This window comes from Rhopilema esculentum, chromosome 10, assembly GCF_057945365.1.
Source record: "Rhopilema esculentum isolate cy_ngs chromosome 10, ASM5794536v1, whole genome shotgun sequence".
Lineage (NCBI taxonomy): Eukaryota > Metazoa > Cnidaria > Scyphozoa > Rhizostomeae > Rhizostomatidae > Rhopilema > Rhopilema esculentum.
The window spans coordinates 15829205-15855424 of record NC_142824.1 but is presented as its reverse complement, the minus strand read 5'-3'; the positions used below and the strand labels follow the sequence as shown (position 1 = coordinate 15855424).

The 26220-nt window shown below is 35.7% G+C and overlaps 3 protein-coding genes and 1 long non-coding RNA gene across 4 annotated transcripts in view; 3 read left to right on the top strand and 1 right to left on the bottom strand.

The window, feature by feature from the left end:
* Nucleotides 1–26220, top strand: part of LOC148959503 (uncharacterized) — a 228097-nt gene that overhangs the window by 171489 nt on the left and 30388 nt on the right. The window lies entirely within an intron of this gene.
* Nucleotides 3300–6400, top strand: LOC135689294 (protein STPG4). The gene is made up of 7 exons (XM_065206483.2): nt 3300–3447; nt 3937–3993; nt 4312–4575; nt 4801–4874; nt 5073–5127; nt 5271–5390; nt 6000–6400. The coding sequence occupies exons 1-7, from the start codon at nt 3382–3384 to the stop codon at nt 6108–6110; spliced, it is 747 nt and encodes a 248-aa protein (XP_065062555.2). The 5' UTR covers nt 3300–3381; the 3' UTR covers nt 6111–6400.
* LOC135689288 (tetratricopeptide repeat protein 7B) lies at nt 6706–25800 on the bottom strand. The gene is made up of 23 exons (XM_065206469.2): nt 25635–25800; nt 22663–22831; nt 22332–22513; nt 20823–20991; nt 19808–20015; nt 19034–19112; nt 18541–18767; nt 17590–17653; nt 17324–17461; nt 16302–16385; nt 15288–15392; nt 14361–14475; nt 13910–13967; nt 13683–13755; nt 13416–13517; nt 13190–13248; nt 12905–13021; nt 12562–12713; nt 11888–12028; nt 11416–11513; nt 11010–11114; nt 10803–10894; nt 6706–8411 (listed from the first exon to the last, which is right to left on the bottom strand). Exons 2-23 carry the CDS (start codon nt 22775–22777, stop codon nt 8267–8269), a joined length of 2628 nt encoding a protein of 875 aa, XP_065062541.2. The 5' UTR covers nt 22778–22831; nt 25635–25800; the 3' UTR covers nt 6706–8266.
* Nucleotides 8409–10803, top strand: LOC135689312 (uncharacterized). The gene is made up of 2 exons (XM_065206495.2): nt 8409–9734; nt 9832–10803. The coding sequence occupies exons 1-2, from the start codon at nt 9567–9569 to the stop codon at nt 10237–10239; spliced, it is 576 nt and encodes a 191-aa protein (XP_065062567.1). The 5' UTR covers nt 8409–9566; the 3' UTR covers nt 10240–10803.

The window sequence follows — 26220 nt, the reverse complement described above, 5'->3', positions numbered from 1 at the left end:
TAGCTCAAAGAGAAGCAGAAGAAAGGTAGAAGTATAAAAAAATAGGTGTTTGGTAAAAGGCAGTCCTGAAAAGAATGAGAGGCGACGCAATACCGAAAAAACGAAGTTTTGTATGAAAATGCAAGTATTTTCAACTACATTCGTCGTAATGGGGATAGTGTGATAATCATTCCATCGAATTGCTTCTAAAAACGGGATACGAAATAGAATTTTTTAAATAATATTTATCAGTAATAATGCCTAAAAAAGCGCAGTACATTTCCCATGACTTGTCAAGAACTTTCTCCGTTCGAGATCGATCGATGAAACATAGGCGGCGCCAAGTGGAGAGCTGGGGGCTTCAGCCCCCTCACTTTTTTGCAAAAATATATCTTTAAGCAAAGAAAAGAGTAAAGGAAAAGATGTAAAGAAAATAATAATCCGACAAATCCTTTAGTTGCTTGATTTCCAAGGAATACGCCGAGGTCTATGGGGCCTCATAAAGTAATGAATTCAATTTTAAGACTGGAATTAATCAAACGTAATAAGAGCTTACCTTAAGGGGGTTATCTAGGTTTTGATCACAAATCATGTCTCCTAGACATAAATGTAATTATTTCAACAATGACAGGACTCACAGATCTGAAACTTACAAAAAATATTTATTTATAACTTGGAAAGAAATTTTCCAAAAAAAAATTCAAATCATTTGACCGGTCTGTATTTTACAGACCACTTTGTCGGAACACTATTTTCACTTTGAGAAAAGATTTGAGACAAACAGTTTGATGTAATTTAACCATAAAGATACCAAACAACTTGCCAAGTTGATGTTACTTGAATGAGCAGAGGGATTTCTCCTCCAGGCAATGGTTGCCATGGAAACCCCAAAATAGCCCTTTTTCCAGGTAAATTATGGATTACAAGTGATATCAAAATTCTATCTGCTTATTCTAAAAACAACCTGAAAATAATGTATCACAAAAAGTTTGAGCTAAATATCTCACATAGTTTTAGAGATATCCTTTCTTAAAGTCAAAGGTGGCTAATATTCGAAAATGGCTTTGAAAGTTTATAAACAACTTTTTTACAACAAATGTTATCATAATGACAGAAAAGAACTTTTTATCATAGCCAGTATGCATCAGATTGTGCCTCCTTTCTCAGAGGACAAATTAAAACAGGCTGTCCTACTATTTGATTCTTTTTTGTCATGTTCCACAACCAGAGGTATATTGTGTTCATTGACAAATTGACAAATGTAATGCCATTATCATTAGTTGACGTCATTTTGTTCTTTTGGGTCTTCTTTCTGTTTTCTGTTTTCGTAAAGACAGTCTAGAGAACATTGTGGATGCTGAATCTACCAGCCATGTAATCTTGTCCTTTTTTATTTTTGCTTTATTCTTTATAATGTTCTTGAGATTAAGTGTCGCCTTTTGGTGTGAAGCATCAGCCTCATTTGAGTAACAACAACACTCACACTTTTTCTCCAAGTCATTATATGTTGCATGAGGAAGTGGAAATGGAAGGTTAAAAGCAGTGCAAAGCTTTAGCATATTTGTCAGCCAAAGACCAGTCTCAATACCAGCTTAAACACACCTGACATTAACTTTCGATGATTTTCAAATGGCATTTTACATTCTTGGGCTTGTATGAAAAAGAGTACTACCTTGGCAATGGATTGGTACATTTAAGGACAAGGGGTTCATCCAAACCAACTTGCTTGCCATCAACTTTTAACATAATAAGCTTGCCTTTGGAGCTTTTACAAGATCCAAAGATTGCAGTTTGAGATAGCATATGCTGTAACTTATTGACTCTTGTGAGATTAAAGCCATGTGCGTCTTGATGACATTATTGTTCAGAAACAAACTTTGGTTTTATTAATTGTTACAGACTCTAATCCAAGTGATCTTGCTCTTTTTCTTGTTATAACTTTGCTTTAATCTTTTTCAAGAATTGGACAATGCCTTGAGATCTTTTGGAATATCGGTTTACTTTCTCAAGTGTTTATCTGGGGTCGAAGTGGATGGGCCTACGTCAAATGTCCTAGTTTCATCCCTGCTCTCATCTTCTTCTTCCTTGATTATTTCTGCTTTCTATTTCCAGTAAATGTTCTTCGCTCTTCACGGTACTTCGATGTATTTTACTTCAAACCATACTTAATAATATCGGTAATATTAAATTTATATCTTCATTCAAATTTGTCGACCGATTCTACAAGTTTTCATGCCACCTCAGCTCTCTCCAAATATTCCCTGCTACTTCATGTAAAAGCTATTACAGAACACCAATTTAATTCAGTTCAATAAATGGGAGGACAAAATTTGCGTGGTTAAAAATAACAAAATGTTTTGAACGATTGCAAGAAAATACCTACCAGAAGTAATCTGAAATGTATTTTAAATAAATCTAAAAAGCGTGGTCGGGAAGCCACTTCTTTCGAGTATCCTTCCGCTAACCTCCCGCCGGCCCCTTCAAACGTACCGCTAGCATAATGAGTGCCCCATAAAATAAAAGGATAAAAAGGGGAAGAGTTTTAGTGCGTTTTTCAAAAGATGGTTCTTTAATCTAATAATTTTATCAACTCGAGCGCCCACTTTGAATTTCTTGGCGCCGCCCCTGTGAAAGACTAAACGACCTCATGATTCTTACTTGCGAGAAAGACATTTTGGACAACGTAAATTTAGATAAGATAGTTGAGCAATGGGCAAGTCGTAGAAGGAGAAAAATTATTATCTGATTTTTGGACTAGGTATGTTTTGATGCGCTAATTAACAGTCTTTGTGCTCGATCTTCCAAATTTACGAAATCAAGAAACTTTATCATACAGCGGAATAATTAACTACGAGACAATTTATAAGGTTTTGTTGGTAAAAAACTATTAAAGTTAAGGCCCTCATGCAAAATTAGAATTTACCTTTGTCAGTCGGAAATTTTGAGCCCTTCACCCCCCCAAAATATATGCCAATTTACGTCCCTGCCTGAGATTCATAGGCAAAGTGAGTGTGATTCCACATTTAGTAACAAAATATGCTAAGTGAAACTGCATTCGCTAAACTGTTTCACAACCGAGAAAACTTCTAAGATTCAAAAGCACTAAGGAAAAAAGATTAGTTGCACCCATCAAAAAGACTCTGAAAGGGTAAAATTTCAGAGTGAAAGAAGCTAAATATGATGAAATTTTCAGAGAATTTATGGAAGAAAGACAGAATACAAGATCACCCCTTTACCAAGCCCCCTCTACCAAGCCCACTGATCAGTAACCCAGTTCCAGTGGGGCCATGAGGATTGAGGTGTTCGTCAGTGCTTGTGGTTGTAGGTGCCTCAACCAGTGGCCTCAACAGATGTCCTCGTGTTGCCGTAACAACAAAGGTCACAGGAATCAAAACACTGAAAATGGCTTCGAAAGTCACGCCACAGAGTGGCCAATCGGTTTCAGATTCTAGGTTATGGCAATCTAAGGTAAGTGTTACAAAAGAATAGTGTTCTTAATGCTTTCTTTCCTCAAAGAGATGTTTAACTTGGCATAAATTGATTTTTAAGGCAGTCGGATGATAAACTTGTCTCGTCGTACGAAATGACGAGAGCTCTCTTTAGTTCTATTCAGATGTCCGTCAGCAATCATTTGTCTTTGATGTTCAATTTATTAGTTAGTTTTTTGTTGTGTTACAATTTTGTAAATTAAACATCTTTAGTTTTAAATTAAAAACGCTTTTTCTGAGAATTTGAATAAATTGAAATGTCATTACGATAGTTGTGATTTGGTTATTGCTCCTGTTATTACGTTACAACAAGTTTCGATTCATGATAATAGGACGGCAATTGGGAAAAAGCCTGTTTGATAGAACAGTGACTCGCACTTCTAAGCGAAGATGCGTTATATATATATCATTCAATAATTATTTCACATGCCTGGAGATGATGAAGATGTAATCTCCCATTTTTTTTAAGGAGAAAGAGTATTTTGAAATGAACGAGAGAGAACTATGGTGGCGCAGAACAATAAAAGTAAGTAGCATACAATGTTTGCTTAGGCAAAAAAGTTTGTGCAAATTTTTTTTGCTTAATTTTTGCTTTAGTTATTTTAAAAAATGCGAAAAGCCAACCATTAACATCAATTTTTCTTATAAAGAGCTGTACCCTAACTAAGCTAACAATTTGCCACTGCACCCAGCTGTATCCCGGTAGCTGCAGGGGTGATTGACCTCTTTTATCAAGGGAGGTCTTGGCAGCATTGAGAATCTTAGTAATCAGTTAGCATTCAGAAGGAATACATTTGCATTTTATTGTGTCTTAATTTTTGAGGTTGGTATGCTTGTATTTTAGAATACACCCATTCCAGGAACATATGATACAAAGACATTTATTGATGAGCTCATTGCACAACCAGTCAAAAAAACATATGGATTCAAAAGTGAAGGGAGAAAAAGAAATGCTGATCCTTCTAGGAAAGGTCATTACTTAATGCCTGGGCTATATGATAAAAAGGATGGCCTTGTACATGAGCTTGGAAGAAAAAGGATGACATATAACTTTGCATCAGTTGACAGAAACGATTTATCTGGAGTTGTTTCAGGGACAGTTGACAAAGTAAAGTTTCATATTTATTTTCAGATCATTACCAGCTTAAGTTTTTTTCAAATTTCAAACTTGTTTTTTTTAAATCTTGATTTAATACCTTCATATGTTCAAATTATAAAACATAATAAACTGGAACTCTAGAGCAACTGCAAGTCTCTTTGTATTTGGTTTTGTTTACAATCTTGTACTTAATACAACAGGTTGATATTCTAATCAGATCACCAATATTTCTAGGTGATACAAAAAAGTCAAGTTGGTCCAGCTACCTATGACCCTGGTTACAAACCAGTTCCTTGTTTCCCAGTCAGGTGAGAATCATTAAAAAAGGTCACTGCCTATGGAATTAAATGACTAATTCTTAAAGAAATTTATTTTGACATATCCACAGTTTGAAATTGGATGTTTCAGTCCTCAAAAACTATAATGCACTGACTATTTTCAACAACCAGTTGTCTTCTGCCCCTTGTTTCCAAACATAAATGGTTGATATTTACCATCGGTTTCAGGGACCCTGTTTTCAAATCACAGAGTCAAAGATTCCCAACTATCCATTTCAAACCAGTAAGTAAACATGTTTTCTTAATAAAATTTTAAAGTGTTTTCAATTTTATTGACCATTTAGCTCTATTTACTAAAATATCTCCAACTATTGATGTCTATTACTGAAAGTTAATTTTTATTTGCTTTTCAATTTTGTGTTCTAGAAAGAGGGCCCAGCTCCTGGACAATATGAAGCGTTTAAAGAATCAGAAGTTAAAAAATGTTTGAAGGCAACTGCACCATTCAAGTCAAAGACACCTCGTTTTATCAAACCCCACTTTCAGGTATATAAACTTTCCCTCAACAGAAGTAAATCTTAAAGGACAAGTGACACACTTTTCACCCTATCTTTTATTTCATTAACTAATAGATCATCATTTAGAGGTAAATTTTTCCTGGTTTAGAACAAAAATTCTAATCAGGGGGTGCAGGGGGTGTGATTTTGCTTTTTATCATGTGACCCTATGATGTACATTGTGATAACTCAGAATTTTCCTGTCATTAATAGAGAGTTTACGAAACATGACGCGATAGGTCCAGAAGAACTGAATTCGTTTAGAAGTGTGTTATAAACGTTAATATTGCACTGTATACCAGTAGCAGCAATAACAAATTATCACAATCTATGTCACGGTGTCACGTGAGTCATTTCCCACCATAATTTGAAAAGGGTTTTTATGTAGGAAAATGAAATCAGAAAGGAAAAATATTTCAACAACACTCTCATACAGCATTTTACTTTAAGTTAAAAAAAAAAAAAATTTGGTGCCAAAAGCGTGTCACTTGTCCTTCAATTATTGAGATTATGAAAAGAAACATCATACGGGAATGTTTTTTTTACACTTTGGTCACAAGGAGATTAATATTTCACTAATACAGTCCTATTGTTTTAGAAAACTCCGGGACCTGGAAGTTACACAAAAATGAATCAGATACCTATGCCATCTCATGTGCGGCATCTTGGGAGATACCATGGCCTATTCTTTCCACCTGGAGTTTACTGAGCCAAAAAGCTGGAATTTGTGTCAAGCTTGTGAAGACAGGTGAAAAACTCATTCTTTAGTGAGGTGTCAACCGAGCTGCTTATCAAATATGTTCGCACATTTGGGAAAAAAGATGATTGCCAGAGCAACACACAGAAAAATGGTTGTGAAGTAATCATAAACAGCATAACCCTTCATCTGCTACCTTGGAGAACCTTTTGCATCAACAGTATAATTGTATAGATATTGGGCATACAATGACTGTGCCATTAATCTGTGTCTTAGCTAAAGACAAAAACTGGTAAAAGGACTTTTTGCTAAATATCTTATCACTTGTTAAAAAATAAAGCTTCTGTCCCTTTCAAATTTTCTCTTAATTTTAGATTCATAATCTTCTTTTAATTTTCTGCCACTTTTAGTTTTGGTACGACCCAGAATTGGTACAACCCAGAATTGGTACGAAATTTGTTGGGTTGGTAAATATCAAAGGTTTTCCATCTACTGAGCATGGTGAATGCACCACATATCAAATTGCAATTTAGTGAAAGGACTAATGTCAGCATATGGAAAACTTTGCAAATGCAAAAAGTAGATTCTAACTTTCAATTGTTGATTGACGAAAAATTTATGCAACTGATTTTTAATAGCTTAGTGTTTCCTTTTTTAATTGATTATTCCTTTTTGTTACACAGAAGGTAGTCACTTTTCAATGTGAAGCATTTTACTATATAGTTTGACACTGTACTGTCAACATCAATGCAACGTAATAAAAACGATAAAAATTTGTTTTGATAAATTTTGTACATTTTACATAGTAGTTTTCAGTTTCAATAAATTTTAATATAGAACATACCAAAAGGATATTTGATAGATATGATAAATGATTGATATTTAGCAGACTTCCTTTTTGCTTTCAAGAGCTGTCAACTCAACTTTAAACAGTTTCAAGAGGCGTTGGGAAACTGTACAATTTTTATTCAATAAGGAGCCATCCTTGTGTATCAGCCACCCTAAATTTTAAGCTCCAGTAAAGGGTTGCTTAAAAAGGTAAGCTGTCCTTGATTTTGAGCCTCACCCACAAAACTATGCAGAGATACTTGTTTTGAAAAGATGGGCATAAAAACTGACATAAACCTTGTTTTTTAATCAAATTTGAACACTGTTGCCCAGTGGCGGAAATTCAGACTTTCGTTTGGGGGGCCAGGCCTACGATTTTCCGACAAGATAACATCATGGACCATGTGTAATTTTAAATAAACTGCACCTTTTGAAAAAAAAGTTGATTTTTTGACGGGACTCTTTAGAAATCTTTGCTGGCCACGCCATAATTAGGTAGCAAGAAGAACAATCAATTCATGTTTTTTTATATCAAGATTGATATCTCATCTAAGACAATTGATGATATAAGAGGTAGACCGATTACACTTTTGACAAGTCTTACGTTCATTTTATGCATTTTATCTTCTTTTCGTCACTAAGAAATACGTTTGAAAATAACTTCTATTCAGAAGAATCTCCAAAACCCCCCAAAGCTCCCCCAAACTCCATAATTTCCGCCATTGCTGTTGCCCTGCTAACAATATCGTCCAATAAGGGGTCGTCAGCATCATCCAGGTTAATTTCTTTCTCAACTCCTGTGTTACTACCATCAAGGTATCAGGAAAGCTTGGCAGGTTCATCCGAGCTTGTGCCACATACATCAAATGACTTGTTCAAGGTTTTGTGATGGTTTGGCAACTTGGATAAATCAATTAAACAAATAGTTAGAAGCTGTATCAAATAAATACTCCTTGTACTTCTATTCTAAGGGTTGAGAACACTAGATTTGACATCGATTTAAAAGGGGCTTATACTGGTCCTAAAATGGCTAAAACAATGGCAAAAACAGGCATCACGAAGCAGGGGGAGGGGGGCTGGGGTTGCTTCTTGCAAAAATGCAAAATATTATGCAATAAACTACCAGTAAAGCCTTTTTTTATTTGGTTTTAGCCCCATCACTTTTTGTAGATCCCATACTTTTCTTGGCACTCCACAGTGCTTAAAAACCTGTTTTTTCCAAAGCCATATTGGATTATTGGTAGTTATTGACTAAAAAGAAACAATTGACATATTTTCATAATACTTGAAGATTAAATTAAAACTGTAAACTACATGTTTGTCTAGGCACTCCTACATTTTTATAAGTGTTCAGATTTGAACTGACTTGGCACCATGGTGAAGGGCAGAATAGGGCAAGTTGCTTCCAAGTCCAGTGATGTGAGAAAACAATCTGATGCCTCGTCGTGTTCTTCTCTGGCAGCCATGACGTTTCCAAGGACATGCCTGAAAGGTGACAGCATGGAACATAATTTTCATGGCTGTACATAGCAGAGGGCATTTGTCCCCCAGAAATGTTGAAGGCTGGATATTAAAGTGTTTCCAAATCTGCATGTAAGCAGTAGACTGTGCATCAGATTTAACGTAGCTAAACTACAACCAACCTGTGAAAAATTACGATGATAATGACGTCATTGAAAAAATTGAAACAGATTCAAATTCCCATACGAAAAGTCTAGGCATGCGTAAAAAGCTTCTGTACCAAAGATGTTCCCTACCCGATGAGGCTTTAGACTAACAACAATTTCAACATTTATCTCCATGAACGATGATCTTTTAGGAACACTTTAATGTAAAGGAGCTTATGGTAATGGCGGAACAATACTTTGTGCAAATTTGGTTATTCTACTCCCCATAACTTCCAACCGTTTCAATTAGCCCCGAAATCAAGACTTTGGCTCGACCACCCGATTTAGAGATCTTGCTTGATTGGAAAAAAATCTATCTAATTATGTTATATAAGCTAAAATATATAAAAACAGTCAACAACACCAGTAAATCGACCGAAACCTTCAAATAGCTCTTAAAGCAGCTTTTCTTTCAAACGACCAAAAATCCTTACTCCTCTCTATGCAGTTTTACATTTAAGATTTGTTAAATTCCGTGCCAGGTTTCCATTTACCAGCAATTTATCATTTATATATACTCACGCAGCAATTCTAGCATAACCATGGAGCGCTTATTCGGTAGGGGAACTTATCAAAACCTGGTATGCTATACAGAGTTCAGCAAAGTTCAACATTGCTCCTCTTACAACATTTATGAACAGACGAAAAAGTTATTAGAATAATTTTCTCTTTATTTCTCTTTCATTCTATAAGCCTCGCTGAAACAGTGGCTTCCTTAATGATAGTTGCCAGAGAGAAAATCACAAATGCTTTCTACGTAGGGCGATTTGATGGGTTCTTTAAATGCCCAAAGAGATTATAGCTTCTTAAAAACGAACGATTCATCGAAGAGGATTGAAAATTTTCAGTGAAAATATCCTTTTGGCAATTACAGGATAGTTGTTTGACGTCAAATAAACCACATTCTTGAAGCAATGAAAATCACAGTTGCAATGAGAGAGCAATTCCAAAGAGTCACGCAGAACAAAGCAAAATGAGCGAGAAGAACAAAATCCAACCAAGCTCTTACATTGGGCTTGATGTGCTTACGGGTCGGCAGAGAGAGCACAAGAAGAGCAGCCCTTCCACTCCTGAATCAGACGTCCAGTTTATTTGCCCCCTTCATGGAAAAGTCAAAACAGGAAGAGCAAGCAAAAGACAAGTACGTCCGGCAAAATAAATTATCCCTGAAAAGTATTTGGCATTTGATTGAGTTTTTTGAGTGAATTCTCTTTGTTTACTTTTTGTTCTTTTAACAGAGGCAGCCAGGAGAGAAAGGCTTCATTTACAACATGAAAACGATGTTCGGCAAAAGTGACCTTGAACACAAATTGGCGGCACATGGACTGAAAGCAAAACTATCGAAATCGGCGCTAAGGAATGTGCAGACAATAAGCAAAGAATCCGATTTGCTTTCTTGGGAGGAGCTATCTATATTGGGCACAGAAAAATTGAAGGAGTTGGAAAAGTCGCTCGAAGAGGAAATTTCGTTTTTAAACGTGGAAATGATGAATTTGCAAGAAGAGCGGCAATTAATGGCTACAGAAAACTCAACATTGAAAAAGGAAGCGAAAGATCTTGAAGAGACGGTAAAAAGGATGTTAAGACCATGGATCAACCGCTATCCAAATTCTGACGATTTCACAAGGGCCTACTTACTTAATTAAATCGAATATATTAGTCAGTATTTTAGAGCTTTATTAGTTCAAGAAAAAAAGATGCGTAAAAAAAATCAAGATGAAAATTAAATATGAATTTAATGCATAGCACAGCAATTCTAGATCTGAAAGTTGTTGATTTTAAAAACCTATCGAATTGAAGTAAGCAAACATGCAGCTTCAGGTCCAAAGTTGTAGATTTTTAAATGCCATGGCTGCAAGTTGAATTCTGTTTTTAAGGAAACAGAAATTAATAAAATTTCTAATCAAGATAAATCTGACAGTGAGCTTATGACTAATTTAACCAAAATCCTGCTTTCTATATTTCCTAACCGTGCTAGTCCATCTCAACTGAAAGTGAAAAAGAAGAAGTTGTTGTTCTTGCAGATCTCGGTAGGCCGAGATCCCTCTCTCTGTTTCGTGGGTCTCGCCTGATCCGGCCTCGGAATCATCAAAACAAACTACTGATAAACAATACTGATCATATTGTTTGGTTACATCCCGTCTTTTTGGGTTTATAACTTCAAATTAATGAATGCCATAAGAAAGCTCGCTTTAAGAAAAACACTTGCCATAATGACGGCTTCATAGGATCTAAAGATATTGCATCTCGGATGTATTTTTGAGCCATAGAAGCCGATCCATTTTCATGATGAAGAATTGCCTACAATAGAAACATTGCCAATATCAAATATGCAAGACCAATCTTAGGCATTACTGACAGAAGCAAGATGTGAGGGATTAACATAGATTTAAAAAGTAGTAAAACTGCAGCTCACCAGTTTTTCCATTGCCTCGACGTACTTTGGTGCAACTGCCATCGCACTTTCAAAGCATGCCTTTGCTTCTTCAAAATTTCTTTGCATATAGTTCAGTCTGCCTCTCTGTGACAAAAAGAAGAAACTTCAGGGTTCGCAATATTCCGTGAAAGGTAGGAAAGATAAAAATGAAATTAAGGCCATTACGCACATGAAAATGCTCAATAGGGCTGCCCCCTGCTGTGGATAATGTCAATTAATGTAAATGCTAAAGGTCAAGTGGGACGCGCAACGATTTTATTTTAGAAACAAATCAAAACTCAAGCACTGGCTAATGACAAAAAGGTGGCATATTTATAACCGATGGTGCATCAAGATGTAGCCAGGGACGGTAAAAAATAGGACAATAATGACACATGAAAATTACCATGGACAGAACTTCAGGCGAAACGGGGAATATTGAAGAGGCTTCCAGTACACAATTTGATGCTTCGTTTGTGTTCCCCATGTTTAGATAAACATCAGCTAAAGTAAAAAAAGGAATAGAAATGAGTTCTATCGAGGTATAAAACCTCAACGAAAGTTTGAGTGTGGTAGTGTCTGTAGTAATATTGACGAAAGGCTTAGTTTACTTCAAGGCAATCACAGCGACTGACTAGCAAACAGTGTCTTGATTTTGTCTTGATGTTGTCTCTTATTGAAGCAGATGATATGTAAGGTTAAGTGGTAAAAGAATAAGGAGAAAAGAAAATCGGTGAAATATACTGAAAAACAGATTGCAGCCTTTAAATGATAACATATCAGGGAAATGTCAATATGAAATGACAGGTAAAAATTGCTCAAAATACGAAATCACCACTTTAAAGACCACGTCAACTAGTGAAAAGCTGGCTACCCACCTGTAATGAGCCAAATTTTAGCTAGAATGGCGATAGCCGCTGGTCCTCTGAGTTTCGCCCCCGAAACTGTCGTAGAGGCGATTTCGGAAAGGCTCCTTTCAATGGTTACAGATTCAGTTATGCTGCCAACCTCGTCTTCGTCTGCAAAATAGACAAATAACTATTGTTCATGGTGAAATTGACAGGTGAAGACAAAACCAGAAAACTTGCATAAAATCGGCCGTGATAAATCTGAAACGTCTACAAAAATTAAAGATGAATCCTGTGTCAAGAGGATATTAAAACTGGGCGAGTGAGAGTACCAGCGGACCTAAAAAGCTGGTAAAACGTGTCGTCCCAAAAGATGCACTGCAAAGTATATATGGCAGCGTTGAGAATATATTTGGACTCAGATTTAATGACGTTCGAAATAAAGAGAGGAGAAGACTGTGACAGTAATTCTGAGTCAAGAACGCCATGCTATGTTTATAACAACAAGAGCAATGTATGAAAAGTTCCCTTTCAATGTGGTATTACTTGGCGCAAAATGAAACCTGAAAAGCCGGCCTAGCTAAACGATAAGGACAAAATTAATTGTTTCTATTTATACTAAGTTAAGCAAGAAATTTTCTTCATACTGAAAAATTGAAAAAACTGTGTTGGATGATTGAAAGCAATTGTCTCAGAATAAATACCATGGCATTGTTTGATTCCATCCGCAAATGCCAAGCTTTTTGCACTTTTAGCCACACTTACTCCGTCAACAGACCTCGTGTCTGCCGCTGGCTTCTTCAGAACAGAACTTTTTCCAGATTTTGCGTCTCTTCCTTGCTGCGCAGCGATGTCACTTATGAAAATTAGCAAAATAAATGATGTGAACGTATTTGAAAAAGTGCAGCAACAGTTTGCAAAAATTTGAATCTGGATTAGCAGCTTAGGCCCTACTTACTATTATTAATATCAATGCCAACAAAAAGCAGCTAGGAAATGACTGAAAGTCAAAATCCGCCAAAACAACTTCAAAGCCAAGATACTTACTCGCCAATTTCTTCCCCAAATAAATCATCCCAAAGTCTTAGCATTTCTTGGCAGAGTGCCAGCGCTTGCTCTCCACCAAAACACTCTTCTGTCAAAAAGACTTTCACTTGCAGCAAACTACAAAAAATTATCCATAATAAGGCAACATCACCAGAGCACAAGAGATTTGTTGGTCGTAACGACAAAACGCTACGCAAAATGAAGTTTGGCAGAACATAAAATTCTAGGGTACAAAAAGCTAGGCTCTTATTTGGAAGAAAGAATGAAATAAAACATCTGACTTACAGGAAATCATCAGGGAACTCTCTTATAACGACGTCAATTATCTCCAATGAATCTTGACTCTGAAAAAATTGAGAAACAAATAACAAACGTAAAGATATCTTTTGAACTGACTTACCAGAAATTGAATGATGAACAAATGACGAAGTCAATTTGGCAGTGAAAGCTTAAAGGTTATAAATCATTGGGTATCGAAATTTCAAGCGCACGTCGAGGAAGAATTACTTACCCGGCTTTGGGCCGATAAAATGAGGGAGAGCAAGAGCAGTGAATCTCTGTGATAAGGATCAACCTGCAATGCTTGGTTAACCAGGTTGGCTGCAACGGCCAGCTGCAAGACAGAAAGCTCTAAGGAAATACGGCACCAAAATAAACACTCTTAGCAAATCTAGCAAGAAGGCAAAACAGTTTAGAAAATACGGTATGAAGATCTATTCTATAGCACAAAGGACTAATTCTAAACCCCTTAAAAAGATATCATGTATCTTGTCTTTACCTCTTTACTGATTGCATGATTAAGAGCAAGTTGACACATCACATCAGCATCATTCGGGTCTAGATCCATTGCCCTAGAAGAAGCAAATTTTGCAAAATGAATCTCGAGTGTCAATAAGTTAAGCAATTGAAAGAATTATCGTCAAGCAAATAAGCAGTCTTTAATGATCTAATAAATGATAAAGTAAGACTGCAAAAGTAGAATATGTGGCAACATTATACACATACCTTTCCAATGCTTCTTTTGACTTTCTTCTTAGTACTTTTTCTTGATCATGACAAGACGCTGAAAACATGAGAAGGTTGATAAGCGCAGAGCAGGTAATGCAGATAAATTAAACACTCTCTAAATTAAACACTCACTAACAAGCGGTGGGTGAAATCTAAGTAGTATTGGAAATAATTTACTTCCTCTTTCTTTCAAGGCAAAGTTACTTAAATAGCAGAGCAGGTTACATATCATACCAAGCCTTCTTCAGCCAAAGTGACTTTCTGGTGCTAATGGTTTCATAATCTCTACATCAACTTGGACACAATAGTGAAGAGGGAAATTTTCACAAGTATTTGCAAGGAGCGTCATGCCTAGGAATGTCACGGTAGCAGAATCAATCCGAATTAAAGCAATCAACAATACAAAAGCTCAGTATGTCGTTCATTATTATCCGGTGATAAATCAAACCTTTTGAAGCTAGAGCACTGTAGCATATTCCAATTGCGAAATGGAAGAGTGATTTTGTGCTTGGCTCATTAGCCATTCCCAAACCTTTGTTGGCGAAGTCAATTGCATTGTCAAACTAAGTAAAAGATACAGAAGTCACTCATACATAAATGCAATAAAAACATAAACATTTTATTAGAATGCATTGAATTGAAAAAAGGCTCTGTCTGAAATGTATTAGTTGTTACATCGATGTTGCATTAGCAAAAAAAACTCTATCCGGGTTACGGTTTCAAAGCCATGTAAAAACAAAGAACATCATAACAAGCGACAGCTGCGTATTCGCACTGAGTCTGCACAGAATGCAAAAAAATATCCTCGCAGGTAGTTACTAATTGGTTACTAATAGTTAAGGATTGCATGCATGGGATACTGTAGCCATAAATTTCGAACATTAAAGAATCGATCATCCTCCCGCTCTACCATATAACGTGTGGTATTGTATTTTCGGTTCCCTCCTTTCCATTATAAATTACAAAGGAGATAAATCTACGATTTTTGACAAAATATCCAGATAGAAAGAAGCTAAATTTTGTTTTAATAAAAGTTTATGATAACAGACTTGCATCGATATACTTTGTCCATGATTATGAAATAAAAAAAGACTTCTTACTTGATACTGCTATGAACAATTGAATTGAGCACATTAAATTAATAATATTTTAAAATTCTATGCAGCATTCCTGGCAATGTACTAACGTAAAGAGACCAATCCAACATGAAAAAATAGAAAATCTGGGAATTTATCAACAATGATGTGCTCTTGCCTGAACTTACTTGGCCTTAAATTAGAGCATTAAGACGGTTGAGTAACTGAATATTTTTAAAAACATTGCCCTTTAAGATGTAAAATTTCTAGAAATACGAAGTCATCTTTCAACTCGATACCTGGTGCAGATTGTTAATGCAAACTTTGATGCAATAAAGAACTACATCTTGATTATCCGGCTGCAGTTCATGACACCTCTTGAGAACTACCAAGGCCTTTTTGTACTTTAGCAACAAAAAAAGAAGTAAAAACATTAACAGAGCGATTCCGAAAGATGCAAATAGGAGTAAATTTTGAATTTATTATGAAAATATTCACTCATGAAATACATAAACCCTTTAAATGAGATATATAATATAACATGAGAATGACAGAAATGTTAAAAAGTCTTAAGTATAGTGCCATTCTCCCTAAGGATTGAGGGAAAGAATCGACTTGCAAGAGGTCTTTGATTCCAGCACTACTTCTAACTCATTATGATATACGTACATCAGGGTTTACACAAAAGGATTCGAAAGTAATTTAAATAAATCTTTCAAAAATTGTCTGGTAAATTGAACAAGAGATGAGAAAAACATCACCGCAAAATCTAAACGACTTCACGATTTTAAACAAATAAGGCTTTATTCTTACAAATGAACTTTGTTTACTTAAGCAAGGCAATGTTATGGTGGCATTTTTCTATCTCGTGTAACCATGCTGAAATTTAAAACATCACTTATTTAAACTACTCTGTTTTTACTTGTTTTGAAAACTTAAGATTAGAATATAACTAACAAATCTATCACACTTCCCAGAAACCTAAAAATGCTGGATTAAGAAAAGGGTTCTTACGCGAAGGCTTGCACGTGATCGAAAGGTCCCCCCCCCATCTCTTTATTTTTTGTGATGGAACAAGAACGAGAACATCTAGACCATTAGCCACTTATTTGAGTCGCAAGGAACAGCTAGCACCTCCCTACTAAGCCTTTGATACTGTTGTTTGGGTAGCAAAGTATCTATTTCATACTGCGACTAAACCTTTACTAAACCAACTCCAGGATTTGGTATTGGTTTTAGAAAAATAGTCCCACTATGGCTTATGATACATTTATAAAAACAAGATGCGTCTCTAAAACGGAGTCTTGACTTACCCTCTGATCACATATCAAAGCCAAACCATATTGAAACCAAAGACTAAACTCCTGATATGACAGCTTCATTCCCCTTTCCAGGCACTATCGGAAATCAACACGCGCTTTAAGGATTGTAGCTTAGATTTAGTTGAACAAATGCGATAAAAATAATAAATGTACCAGCCTGACTTCACACAAACCATAACAAAGAATATCTGATGGTGCATCTGGTATTCATTTTAATTGTACTTTTAACAAAAATCCTGAAACTAAAACCAGTGCCAACTAGAACCTTATAATGGTGGTGCTTCCTTCGAATGTCCAATAAGAGTTGAATAGTTTTCTTTAGAAGCCATGATTCTAGGAACCAACTTATATGAGGTTTTGAAGCTATTTAAAACTCAGTGTGGGGAGAGCTCGGTGTTGATTGAAGAATTTACTCGAGTGTATATGGACCGCCGAGAACTGAAACCTGGTCCAGGTTTTCCAAATTGCTTTTAATTTTTACGGAGGTGTGAAATTGTCATAGGATCAAGAAATATTTTTGGCTACCTGCAGAGCAAAGGTTTTTAAGTTAAATTGGTAGTTATTATTGTTCGTGGTTTTCTAGAAAAATCTAAAAACAGCTACATATATCATACGCTATTCTGCTGCTGCAAATATAACAACAATTTAAGATAGCAACAAAAAATAATTCTCTTTCTTAGCCTCACTCAATGACAATCTTACCTACGTGTTCAGTTTACAGGCAACAAACCATAAAACCGAACGCAACAAAGTTGTAGCTTAATCAGCATAAACATGATTTTTTAAGACCAAGTGAGATAGAAAAACTAAAATCAACTTCGCCTTGAGTTTAAAAGCGATTCCTGATTCTCCTTATTGCAAAGGGGTTCTAAAACTCGATGAATATACTCCGTTTAATGCATGAAGTCATCAGGATAAAATTGCAAATTGGGACAATTAAAATCGAGCATGGCAAGCCCTTTTCTTTAAAATCGCCATGAACATGCACACCAAAGAATAACTCAAAAGATTACCTCCAAGAGGAAACCATATTGTTTCCTTCTGGCTGTCGCAATGCAAAGTAAATCGTAAACTGATCGAGCCTCTGCGATGGTCTGTTCTCGTGTCACTCTATCTTTATCAAACAAACTAACGCAGCCATCACGAAGGAGCTACAAAAACAACAACATTTCAGTTACTGGCCAAAAAATAAAGCTAAATTATCAAATTTCAATTCATAAACAATTTCAATATTTGGCTTTCTCGAGTCTGGAAAAACTTTTGAGACTGGAATACCTACCAACGCCTCGCTAAGCAACAGAACTAATATTGCTTCTTCGAACTCATCCTTTGGACAAAATGCCCTAGAAAGAACAAAAACCACACTGGAACCTTTGAACATTCAAATAATTAAAAACCGAAAAGAATTAAACATTATAGCAATACACGGGATTCAATACACAGAATGTGACAAAGAAAAAACGGAAACACGTATAGGATGCTAATGTGCTAAAGGCGCTAACGTGCTTCAAAGCCATGTAAAAACAAAGAACATCATAACAAGCGACAGCTGCAAAAAAATATCCTCGCAGTTTTCACGACTTGACAGCGTGCCAAAGCTTGGTACGTGCCACCCTGACTGCCTGCCTGCCACCGTGCCTGCCTGCCACCGTGCCTGCTACCGTGCCATTTTTTGCCACGTAGCAATGCCTCATAATCTTGCTTGTGCCAACCTGCCAACTTGCCATAAGTATTTACGTAACAACATGCAATTTTTCTTACATGTTTTTCATGGCTGAAAAAATTTGTATACTGTTTTTGTTATAAATTCCAATCATTTCTGTTACCTTTGGGTAGAAATTGATTTTTTTGGAGTTGTCCGAAGGCTTAGATGTCTTCAGCTTGTCACTTCTTATCGATTTTAGTCTAGAGCTGGTTCATATAAAATTAACTCTCAAAATGGGAAGTGGGCACATACCAAGCATTGGCACGTTTGCACGTTTCGTGCGTAGGGCGCGTAATTTAGCAGACTTCAAATATGACGCTTTGGTTTTCCTTTAAGACAGTGCTTCCTTTGTTTTCATTTCTAGATTTGAAAAATTAATTCAAGGTGCTTGGAATCATCTGTTTCTCTCTTTGTACATACTATATGAAGGAAGAGTTTCAGATATTTAAAAATTCATGCTATGATTTCTGTAAAGCGAAGTTCCCCGTTGTAGCAAACATCGAATATATCACAGATAAGTTTTACCCATCCTTGCCAGCTGCCAAATTTGATCTACCGTAATCTTTGTGAGACACTTTTGGGGTTGATCTTCCGCTGGAGGACGACGACAGAGTCCTTTCCTGGTATGTCTTGAGCGTCAATGATCCTGACTTGGTGCGAGTCTCGTTTTGCCACATATGAATCGGAGGTCGATTATAGTTTCCCTCACATTGACCAAACAGTAGAATGTCAGCAAGATTTAAGGCAAGAATCTTTTGAAGGAAAAACAGCAGTTTGTAACATTTTAGAAAAAGCCATTACGACATCTCATATATCAACAGATAATCCTATAAGATGACATATTCTAGAAGATGAGAGAGAGCGAATAGCTGATAAAACATAGATGATTCGAAGTAAGAAGGAAGGCAACTGGACTTTCAATATAGCCATGTTAATGCAGCTAATTTATATATACAGCAAAGCACGGCTACTTTGTAATACAAAGATTCAATATTCGATTCTCAATGCGGCTGCTTACCTTTCTCAGCGGTGTTGTTCCTCTTGACTCAACAACACGGAGAAATGAACGGTAATAACTAATGGCTTCATACACATTCCTAAGATAAAATAAAACTCAATGCAATCAAAAGATAAGAAAAATATACAACTGAAGATTGTTAACACAGTATAGCATAAGAGCACATTGAGCGTCGAAGGAATTGGAAAAGCGAATATTAGCATATGTAGACAAGCAACAATAAAGCAAAACAAGGTTGTTGGTGCAGTTACGTATGTGATTTTGCAAAGAAAAAGTCGTCTTCAAATATTCAGGAAATAATATTCATGGCAAGATATTAAATTGATTTAATTGCTCCAAACTGACAATAGGCTATTTGTCTCCCAGGAAGCTGAGCTGTTGGTTCATGCCATAGAAATAGTTCATGCATACCTTCCTTTCATTGAACTCAAAGTAAAGATAAAAATTTGCATGATTTCAACAGCCCTTCGGACAACTTTTTCCTTTTGTGAAGAATAAAGTCAAAATTTGGCCTAATATCTGCAGCACCACCGCGTAATTAAACAACAATAAATGAAGTAACCGTAGCTTAAATCCATAAGTTGATATATTCGATATAATTCGAAAATTTTCAAATGAGAAATGATAATGATAATAATAACACAATTAGGCATGAAAGCTGACAATTCTCAACAAACCATCGAAAAAAAAGAGACAAATTCAACAGAAGATGAAAACCTTTGCCTATATGCCTTGATGAATCAGAAATTAAAAAACAATGAAGGGTTGCCATACCCTTGTCTAAGCTCAATTTCCACTGGTTTCACGAACGACTGGACTTGATCTCTTGGGAGAACCTTGATTCTTGGCATCTCCAACGACTTCTTTAGGCTTCCAGTCCTATTTTCGTCGCTATAAAGCCATAAACTGATATCAGCTGAAAACTTATAAGCTGCTAGAACTTCATTTTCTGATCCTGGTCTCGTCTTCGCCAACATGACACCTTCAATGAAGAGCACTCCTTACATCAAATTAAAAATCCACTGATCCCTTTATTTTATTCATTGTAGAAAACATATCTACTAGATTTATATAACTGCTAGTCTCCTACTTTAGAAACGAAAATAGTATTTCTTTTGGTTGATTCTTGCAGAGCCAGTACTCCCTAAGTTGAATTTTCATCGATAATTCAGGGGACAATGCTTTGTACCAACCGATTTTATAATGACTTTAAAAAATGTCTTTCAAAGATTTTTCCAGCTAAAGCACCCAAAAGTATCTAAAGAAGACTGGCCCATTCAACGCAGCGTTGGTTCATGTATGGTTGGCAAGTACAAGCTTCATTCATAATAACCACATAACCTTTCGCAAATGGAAATACACTTGAATTCATTAGTAAAAAACATAAGTTAAGAATATTAGATAAATGGATTCTAATTACCGAAGTCATAATTTTTCATCATTTATTCATGTACCAATTAGGGAGGTGAGATGTCAATCCACCTATTGCGTATTAATATCTTAGTACAATGATAAATCTAAAACTACAGAAACCTTAATGAGAAAAGCACATTTAACATCAGGTTGTTTGATGATTCAAGGGATAGATGTTAATGGTAGTAACGAAAATTACTGTTTACTGAAACTGTTGTAAAATGCTGTATAAGCAGATCTGTACACGGTTGCCTAAAGATCGCATGAAGACCCAAAATAGCAACTAATAACTGTCCTGTTCTATACAACAAATAGCTTGTCAATGGTAACATATCTATATAGATTTAGAATATAAACCTAACAACAAGTAACCAACCCTTATAGCACAATGCCTGTGCAGCCAATAGATGACCTCGCTTTGAGAGATCTTCAACATTGTTCTGTGTCACACCACTCTCATCAATAAACTTCAAAGACTCTTCAAACTGGTTTGCAATGAAATAGCATTTACATAGAAGCAAAAGCAGCTCCACCATAACAGGTCCCTTAAAGAAATGCATTTAAGTGAATTTTTGTCTTAATGCTTTTAGGAAAATTACCACGCAAAAAAATAGCTACAAAATTGCATCTATACTTTGACATCTTATGCAAACTTTGATTGTCTTTGGACAATGTTGAAAATAATTGCTATAGCTATGGCCTCTCCAGCAAGCATTCTCCAAACATAACTTTATCAGGACATAGTATACATTTTGACTTGGTTGTCATTATATTTTTTGAAATGTCTGCGCGCAGGCTACAAAAAATATTTCTATTCCTGGGAACCTGGGAAACAGGGCAAAGATTTTTCTGTTAGGTGAAAGTATTGTGTACTAAAAATAGTACGCACAAACTTTTATGCAAGGGCTTCTAATTTATTGGGTCTAGAGAAAATTTCCAATAAAATATCTAATTCAGTCGATTGCATCTTTTTTGTCTTTGGCGAATATTGATTATGTGAAGAAGTAAAACTGATTTATGAAACCAAATAGGGGATATGTTTACTGACAGAAAACTTCAACATAGATGGTACTCTTTACAATGTCAGCTTTAGGAAAGATGAATCTTGTTACCTGTTTTTACTTATCAGCCAGCTTTTTTAGCATTTTATTTCATACGATGGGTACACATGTCAACATGATATTTTACATTGATAAATAGTGATCTCAATATTCAAAGGACAAATATAATCTTGAAAAAACATCAGAATTTGATTCAGTATTAATCAAGGACTTTGCCAAGTTTGCCAAAAACTCAATAAAGTCTCAACACTTTGTCAAGTCTATCAAGACCTCAGTCAAGACTCAAGTCGACCATTCTATTGCTAGCAGAAAGAAATGCATGCAATTTTCATAGCTTTTGTTCTTTAAAGATCTGAAATCATAGCCTGATATAAGGCAACTAAAACAGCACTTTTAAAACACATAAATTGCCTACTTTAGGTCTGTAGCTTTATCAGTTAATAAGGTCCTGGACAAGGAAACTGAAGGTTGATTCCAAGTTTTGAATTTTTTGTGATATTTGACAAAGGAGCAAAAGTTTTTTTAAAGCTTTCAAAAAAACATGTAAAACTTTTTATTTGTAGAAACTTTTGATCTGTTGTAAAAAAATCAAGAAATAATTTCAAAAAACAGCTGGTTTTTATCAAGTTCTGCTGAAAATTTTTTGCCAAGCTAAAAATTGTTTGCCAGGCCTATTTTACTATAATAAAATCACTACATGCAAACTGAGGGTTTGCTACATGATACAAAGAGTGTTTGAACTCTACTTTACCCACTCAAACTAGAAATTTGGTTTATGGTCTCTGATTTTCAATGGATAAGCTACAGAATATAAAACTACACACCTGCAATTGTTTGTATGTCTCTTTATAGAGGTGTAAACTTTTTCTGAGTTCATCAACAGCCTCATTCAATGGCTTTTCTTTTAGAAAGTCTGTTACCACTCTACTTTTGTCTTTATTTTCAGTAATATATAACTCAACTGTTGACTCCCCATTTACAAAATGTTTAAGAATGGTGACATCATCTGCAGTATGGAACACACAATTTAAAAAAAATAAGATAAACAAATTTTACGTTATTGCATTTGAGTGGGAATCAGATGAATTGTCATACTAGAGACTAAATCAACAGCAGAGAACAAATCAAGGTAGGGATGTCATAACAAAAGGTCACCTGTCACCACAGGAAATTTAGAGGCCCAAGCATTGAAGATATCCTTCATGTCTCCCCATCTTTCATCCCAACGTGCTTGTTGCAGTTCTTTTGATAAGGCAAGCCCCTTATTCATGGTGCTTGTTTTAAGATAAACAATCACTTTTGCCTTTGTTCAATCCTCTGTCTTCTGCAAAATAAAATATTTGAAGATAAACATTAAGTGCTAGGAGGGCACTTTGGACTATAAATTGATGTTTCATACAGTTTCTTAAGGCTCATAAATATAGTTTTCCTGATGCATAATCCTAATGAGATCTGACATCAAATGACATCTCTTGAATCCTCAAGCAATGAAAACCATCATGCTGTGCTCTGATCTGACCTTGTGTCAATTTGTAAAATGTCATGCTTTTTCGAGCAGCAGCAGGCTTTTGAATAACAATACAGCAAACATACATATTACATACAAAATGCCTTTATTCATGCCCACAGCATTCTAGGTGTGCAGAATATGGCATGCCTTCTTCCTTCTCCTATCAAATTGTAATTAATTAAGTACCCCCACAACTAGGAGGCAAACTTTAGCCCTTTTTCTTGTGAGTTTGCTTTGGTGTGAAAATGACTCTTGAGAAAAAATGCATCATCTGAGCATTTCAACTATTGTTTCAAAACTAATGCAACTTCAGTGCATAAGTCCATACCTGTCAAGGTTTATGTTTTTGCCGCGAGTCTTGCCTAAATTCGGTGATAGGTGAATTTTTTTGCGTCTTTGTCTCCACTTCCAATGTATTTCTAATTGGTTTCAAACCAAGTGTATTGGTTTCAAACCATATGAAATATTTCATAAGAGTTAATTCTGAATATCATACCTCACAGTGAAATCAAATTCAGATGCCAGTCAAATTCAAACAGTTACAAGATGACCTTCAAACACTTGCAAGTTGGGAGCAAAGGTGGATTATGGAGTTTCATCCAGATAAATGCAATGTACTATCAATAAGTCACAGTAAAAGTCCCATTAGGTTTGAATACACTCTGCATGGACACAGACTGGAACATGTCACCAGTGCAAAGTATTTAGGGATGACTTTTAACATAAAACTCACATGGGATTAGCACAATTACCAGCAAAGCTAACAGAACTTTAGGATTCTTGAGACTAAACTTGCAAGTAATTAACAAACAGTTGAAACCACAAGCCTACCAAACATTAGTCAGACCAACTGTTGAGTATGCGTCCACAGTATAGGACCCCTGTACTAAAAATAACATTGATCAACTCAAAAGAGGTTTTTATAAATATCGTTATAAAATGGAAATTTCCATTTCGTTTGACAAATCATGGTATTACCTGTGAAAACTAGCAATGGAATAGGAAATGAGTGTGCAGGGAAGGAACAACAGATAGCGTAGAAAAGCAAGAATGAGAATTGTTACATGACACTGTAAAGTAAAAATTTTTGTTATGAATACACTCATTTTTAATAAGAAACACACTACAAGAAACAAAAACTGGGCAATCGGAAAAAATTATAAAACTTTCAGAAATGATTCGTTTTTGCTTTGACTCTTCAACTGGGTGAGAGATAAACGGTTGCAATTTGTCAAAAAAGAACCAATCATTCACCCTTTCTGAACCCTCTTGTTTTTTTAGATCCACATTTCTGCTTCCCCTTATGCTTTGAGTTTATGTGTATGTTATCCGCCAATCTTTATCATGTTATTTTTTTGCTCTTCCATGCTGTATATTGGAATTTGCTATACCCTTAAGGAAATGGAGTACTAAAAGTTGACCTTCATTTCTGATAGAAAAGAAGTGTATTTCAGTTATTCTTTCTTGAAATTTTAATGCCAATCAACTTAATCTTCCATTACACTGTACTGCTCATTGTACTGCTCTTTATCTTTTCGGATAAAGATGAGTTTGGTTCAATAAATTTGCGTTTCTACAAAAACGTTGCCATGTTGCAAACAAAACTAATGATCTCTTCTGTCATTTTTTAGAGTAGCAATACACACAAATTGTCTTCTTAACATTAATCATGTAACTTACAAGTAGACAAGATAATTTATTTTTTGGCTTGTATATACTCAAATAAAGATAGATAAACAACAAATTCTGCCAGGGCTAAATAGCCCACGCAGCCAAACCAGCAGGGGTCTTTGTTAGCCTGTGTGCTTTTTATTCCTAGAGAGGCCTGATAAAGACATAGAGATGCAAGACTCTGCATGCTATACAAGATTCATGACAATCTAATACCCTTTCCTGCAGACTGCCTACAACTTCAGCAAAGACACAAAAAATTCTGGCACCAGCTGGCTTTCCACACTTTACACCGATCAGGAAACTACTGTAAACATGTATTCTTCCCATGTACAATAGAGGAATGGAAACCTCTTATAAACAAGTGTAACAGCAAGTCAAAGTATTGACTGTTTTAGAGATATAGTGAGCATAGTTGACTATAGTTGTGTGCCACGAATGCCATCAATTTAAATACATAAGGACATTTTATTATGAAACTCTAGAAAAACTCTTTAAATATTGTCTTAATAATTTTATACAAAATATTACAATTTGAAACTGAAAGATGTTCCTCATTGTACATTTGGTGGTTCCCTCTTTGTAAACTATACTATTTTTCATCATGTAGTGTTCATACTGGGTGATGTATTTTTGTTAGTTACAATAAGTTTTCATTCGCCAAAAATATGATCAAGATACCAATGCGATCAAGACACTCCTGTGCAGTACAGTTTCAGTTTTCCGTTTCAGTTTTCATTTTAAAATTCACACTACATGCAAGTTCCGAAAACCGCAGTAGCTTGACAGTTAGCTGAGTCTGAGGCATGAAAAAGATGCATTGTGTAAGATGGTCTTCAATTATTCATCTTAGGAATATTCTTTGACAATTTTAAACTGGATTAAATTCATAAGGCCTAGCATAGATAGAGACAATGCTGGATATAAAAATATGGTTAGGCCTTACCATGACTACAAAGTTTTGGAAACTGGCTGGTTGACCATTCCAATTTCTCGCCACCTCTAGACTTTGCACGAAAACATTTTCAAATCCTTGTTCCTGTTTTCATATTGCCACTGCCTCCTTGCCACTTTCCTTCGCAGCGTCAACACCTGCATAGCAATACAAAGTGTGCAATGATATAAAGCAGCGCTCATTAGAAGTAATCCAATCCAGAAAACGAAAAATCCAACCAACAGCGGCGCCAAGGGGGGCTAACAGGCAGGTACGACCCGAAACCTTTGAGTATGGGGGGTGTTACCTGATTTTTTGTGAAAACGCCTTTATTACCTGAAAAGATTTTATCCGCTTCTCAAAATTTGCATGAAGTATTTTAATTATTATTATGTCCTAATAAATTAATTCTCTTCCTCAAAATTTCAAGCTTAATATGTCAGTCATATCTCTTTCTGCAGCAAAAAGCGAGCAAGAACTGTCAGCTTTCTGAATTTTTCTTCGCCTGTCTTGCTTGTAGCATATCTTTTTAATCTTCCTAATGGGCTTCAGAAGCAAACAGTTGTTGCCTCGTGAAAAAGAAACGGTTGCCAAATCT

What these genes read in the sequence shown, in the direction of transcription:
- LOC135689294 (XM_065206483.2), top strand. Translation starts at nt 3,382, where the DNA reads ATGGCTTCGAAAGTCACGCCACAGAGTGGCCAATCGGTTTCAGATTCT. An exon ending in TTTCAGGGACAGTTGACAAA is followed by an intron (nt 4,576 to 4,800) that starts GTAAAGTTTCAT and finishes CAATATTTCTAG; the next exon opens with GTGATACAAAAAAGTCAAGT. An exon ending in GTTCCTTGTTTCCCAGTCAG is followed by an intron (nt 4,875 to 5,072) that starts GTGAGAATCATT and finishes CATCGGTTTCAG; the next exon opens with GGACCCTGTTTTCAAATCAC.
- LOC135689312 (XM_065206495.2), top strand. Translation starts at nt 9,567, where the DNA reads ATGAGCGAGAAGAACAAAATCCAACCAAGCTCTTACATTGGGCTTGAT. An exon ending in GAAGAGCAAGCAAAAGACAA is followed by an intron (nt 9,735 to 9,831) that starts GTACGTCCGGCA and finishes TTCTTTTAACAG; the next exon opens with AGGCAGCCAGGAGAGAAAGG.
- LOC135689288 (XM_065206469.2), bottom strand. Translation starts at nt 22,777, where the DNA reads ATGAATAAGGGGCTTGCCTTATCAAAAGAACTGCAACAAGCACGTTGG. An exon ending in ACAGGCATTGTGCTATAAGG is followed by an intron (nt 20,016 to 20,822) that starts GTTGGTTACTTG and finishes TCTTCATTGAAG; the next exon opens with GTGTCATGTTGGCGAAGACG. An exon ending in GAACAACACCGCTGAGAAAG is followed by an intron (nt 18,768 to 19,033) that starts GTAAGCAGCCGC and finishes TTCCTTCAAAAG; the next exon opens with ATTCTTGCCTTAAATCTTGC.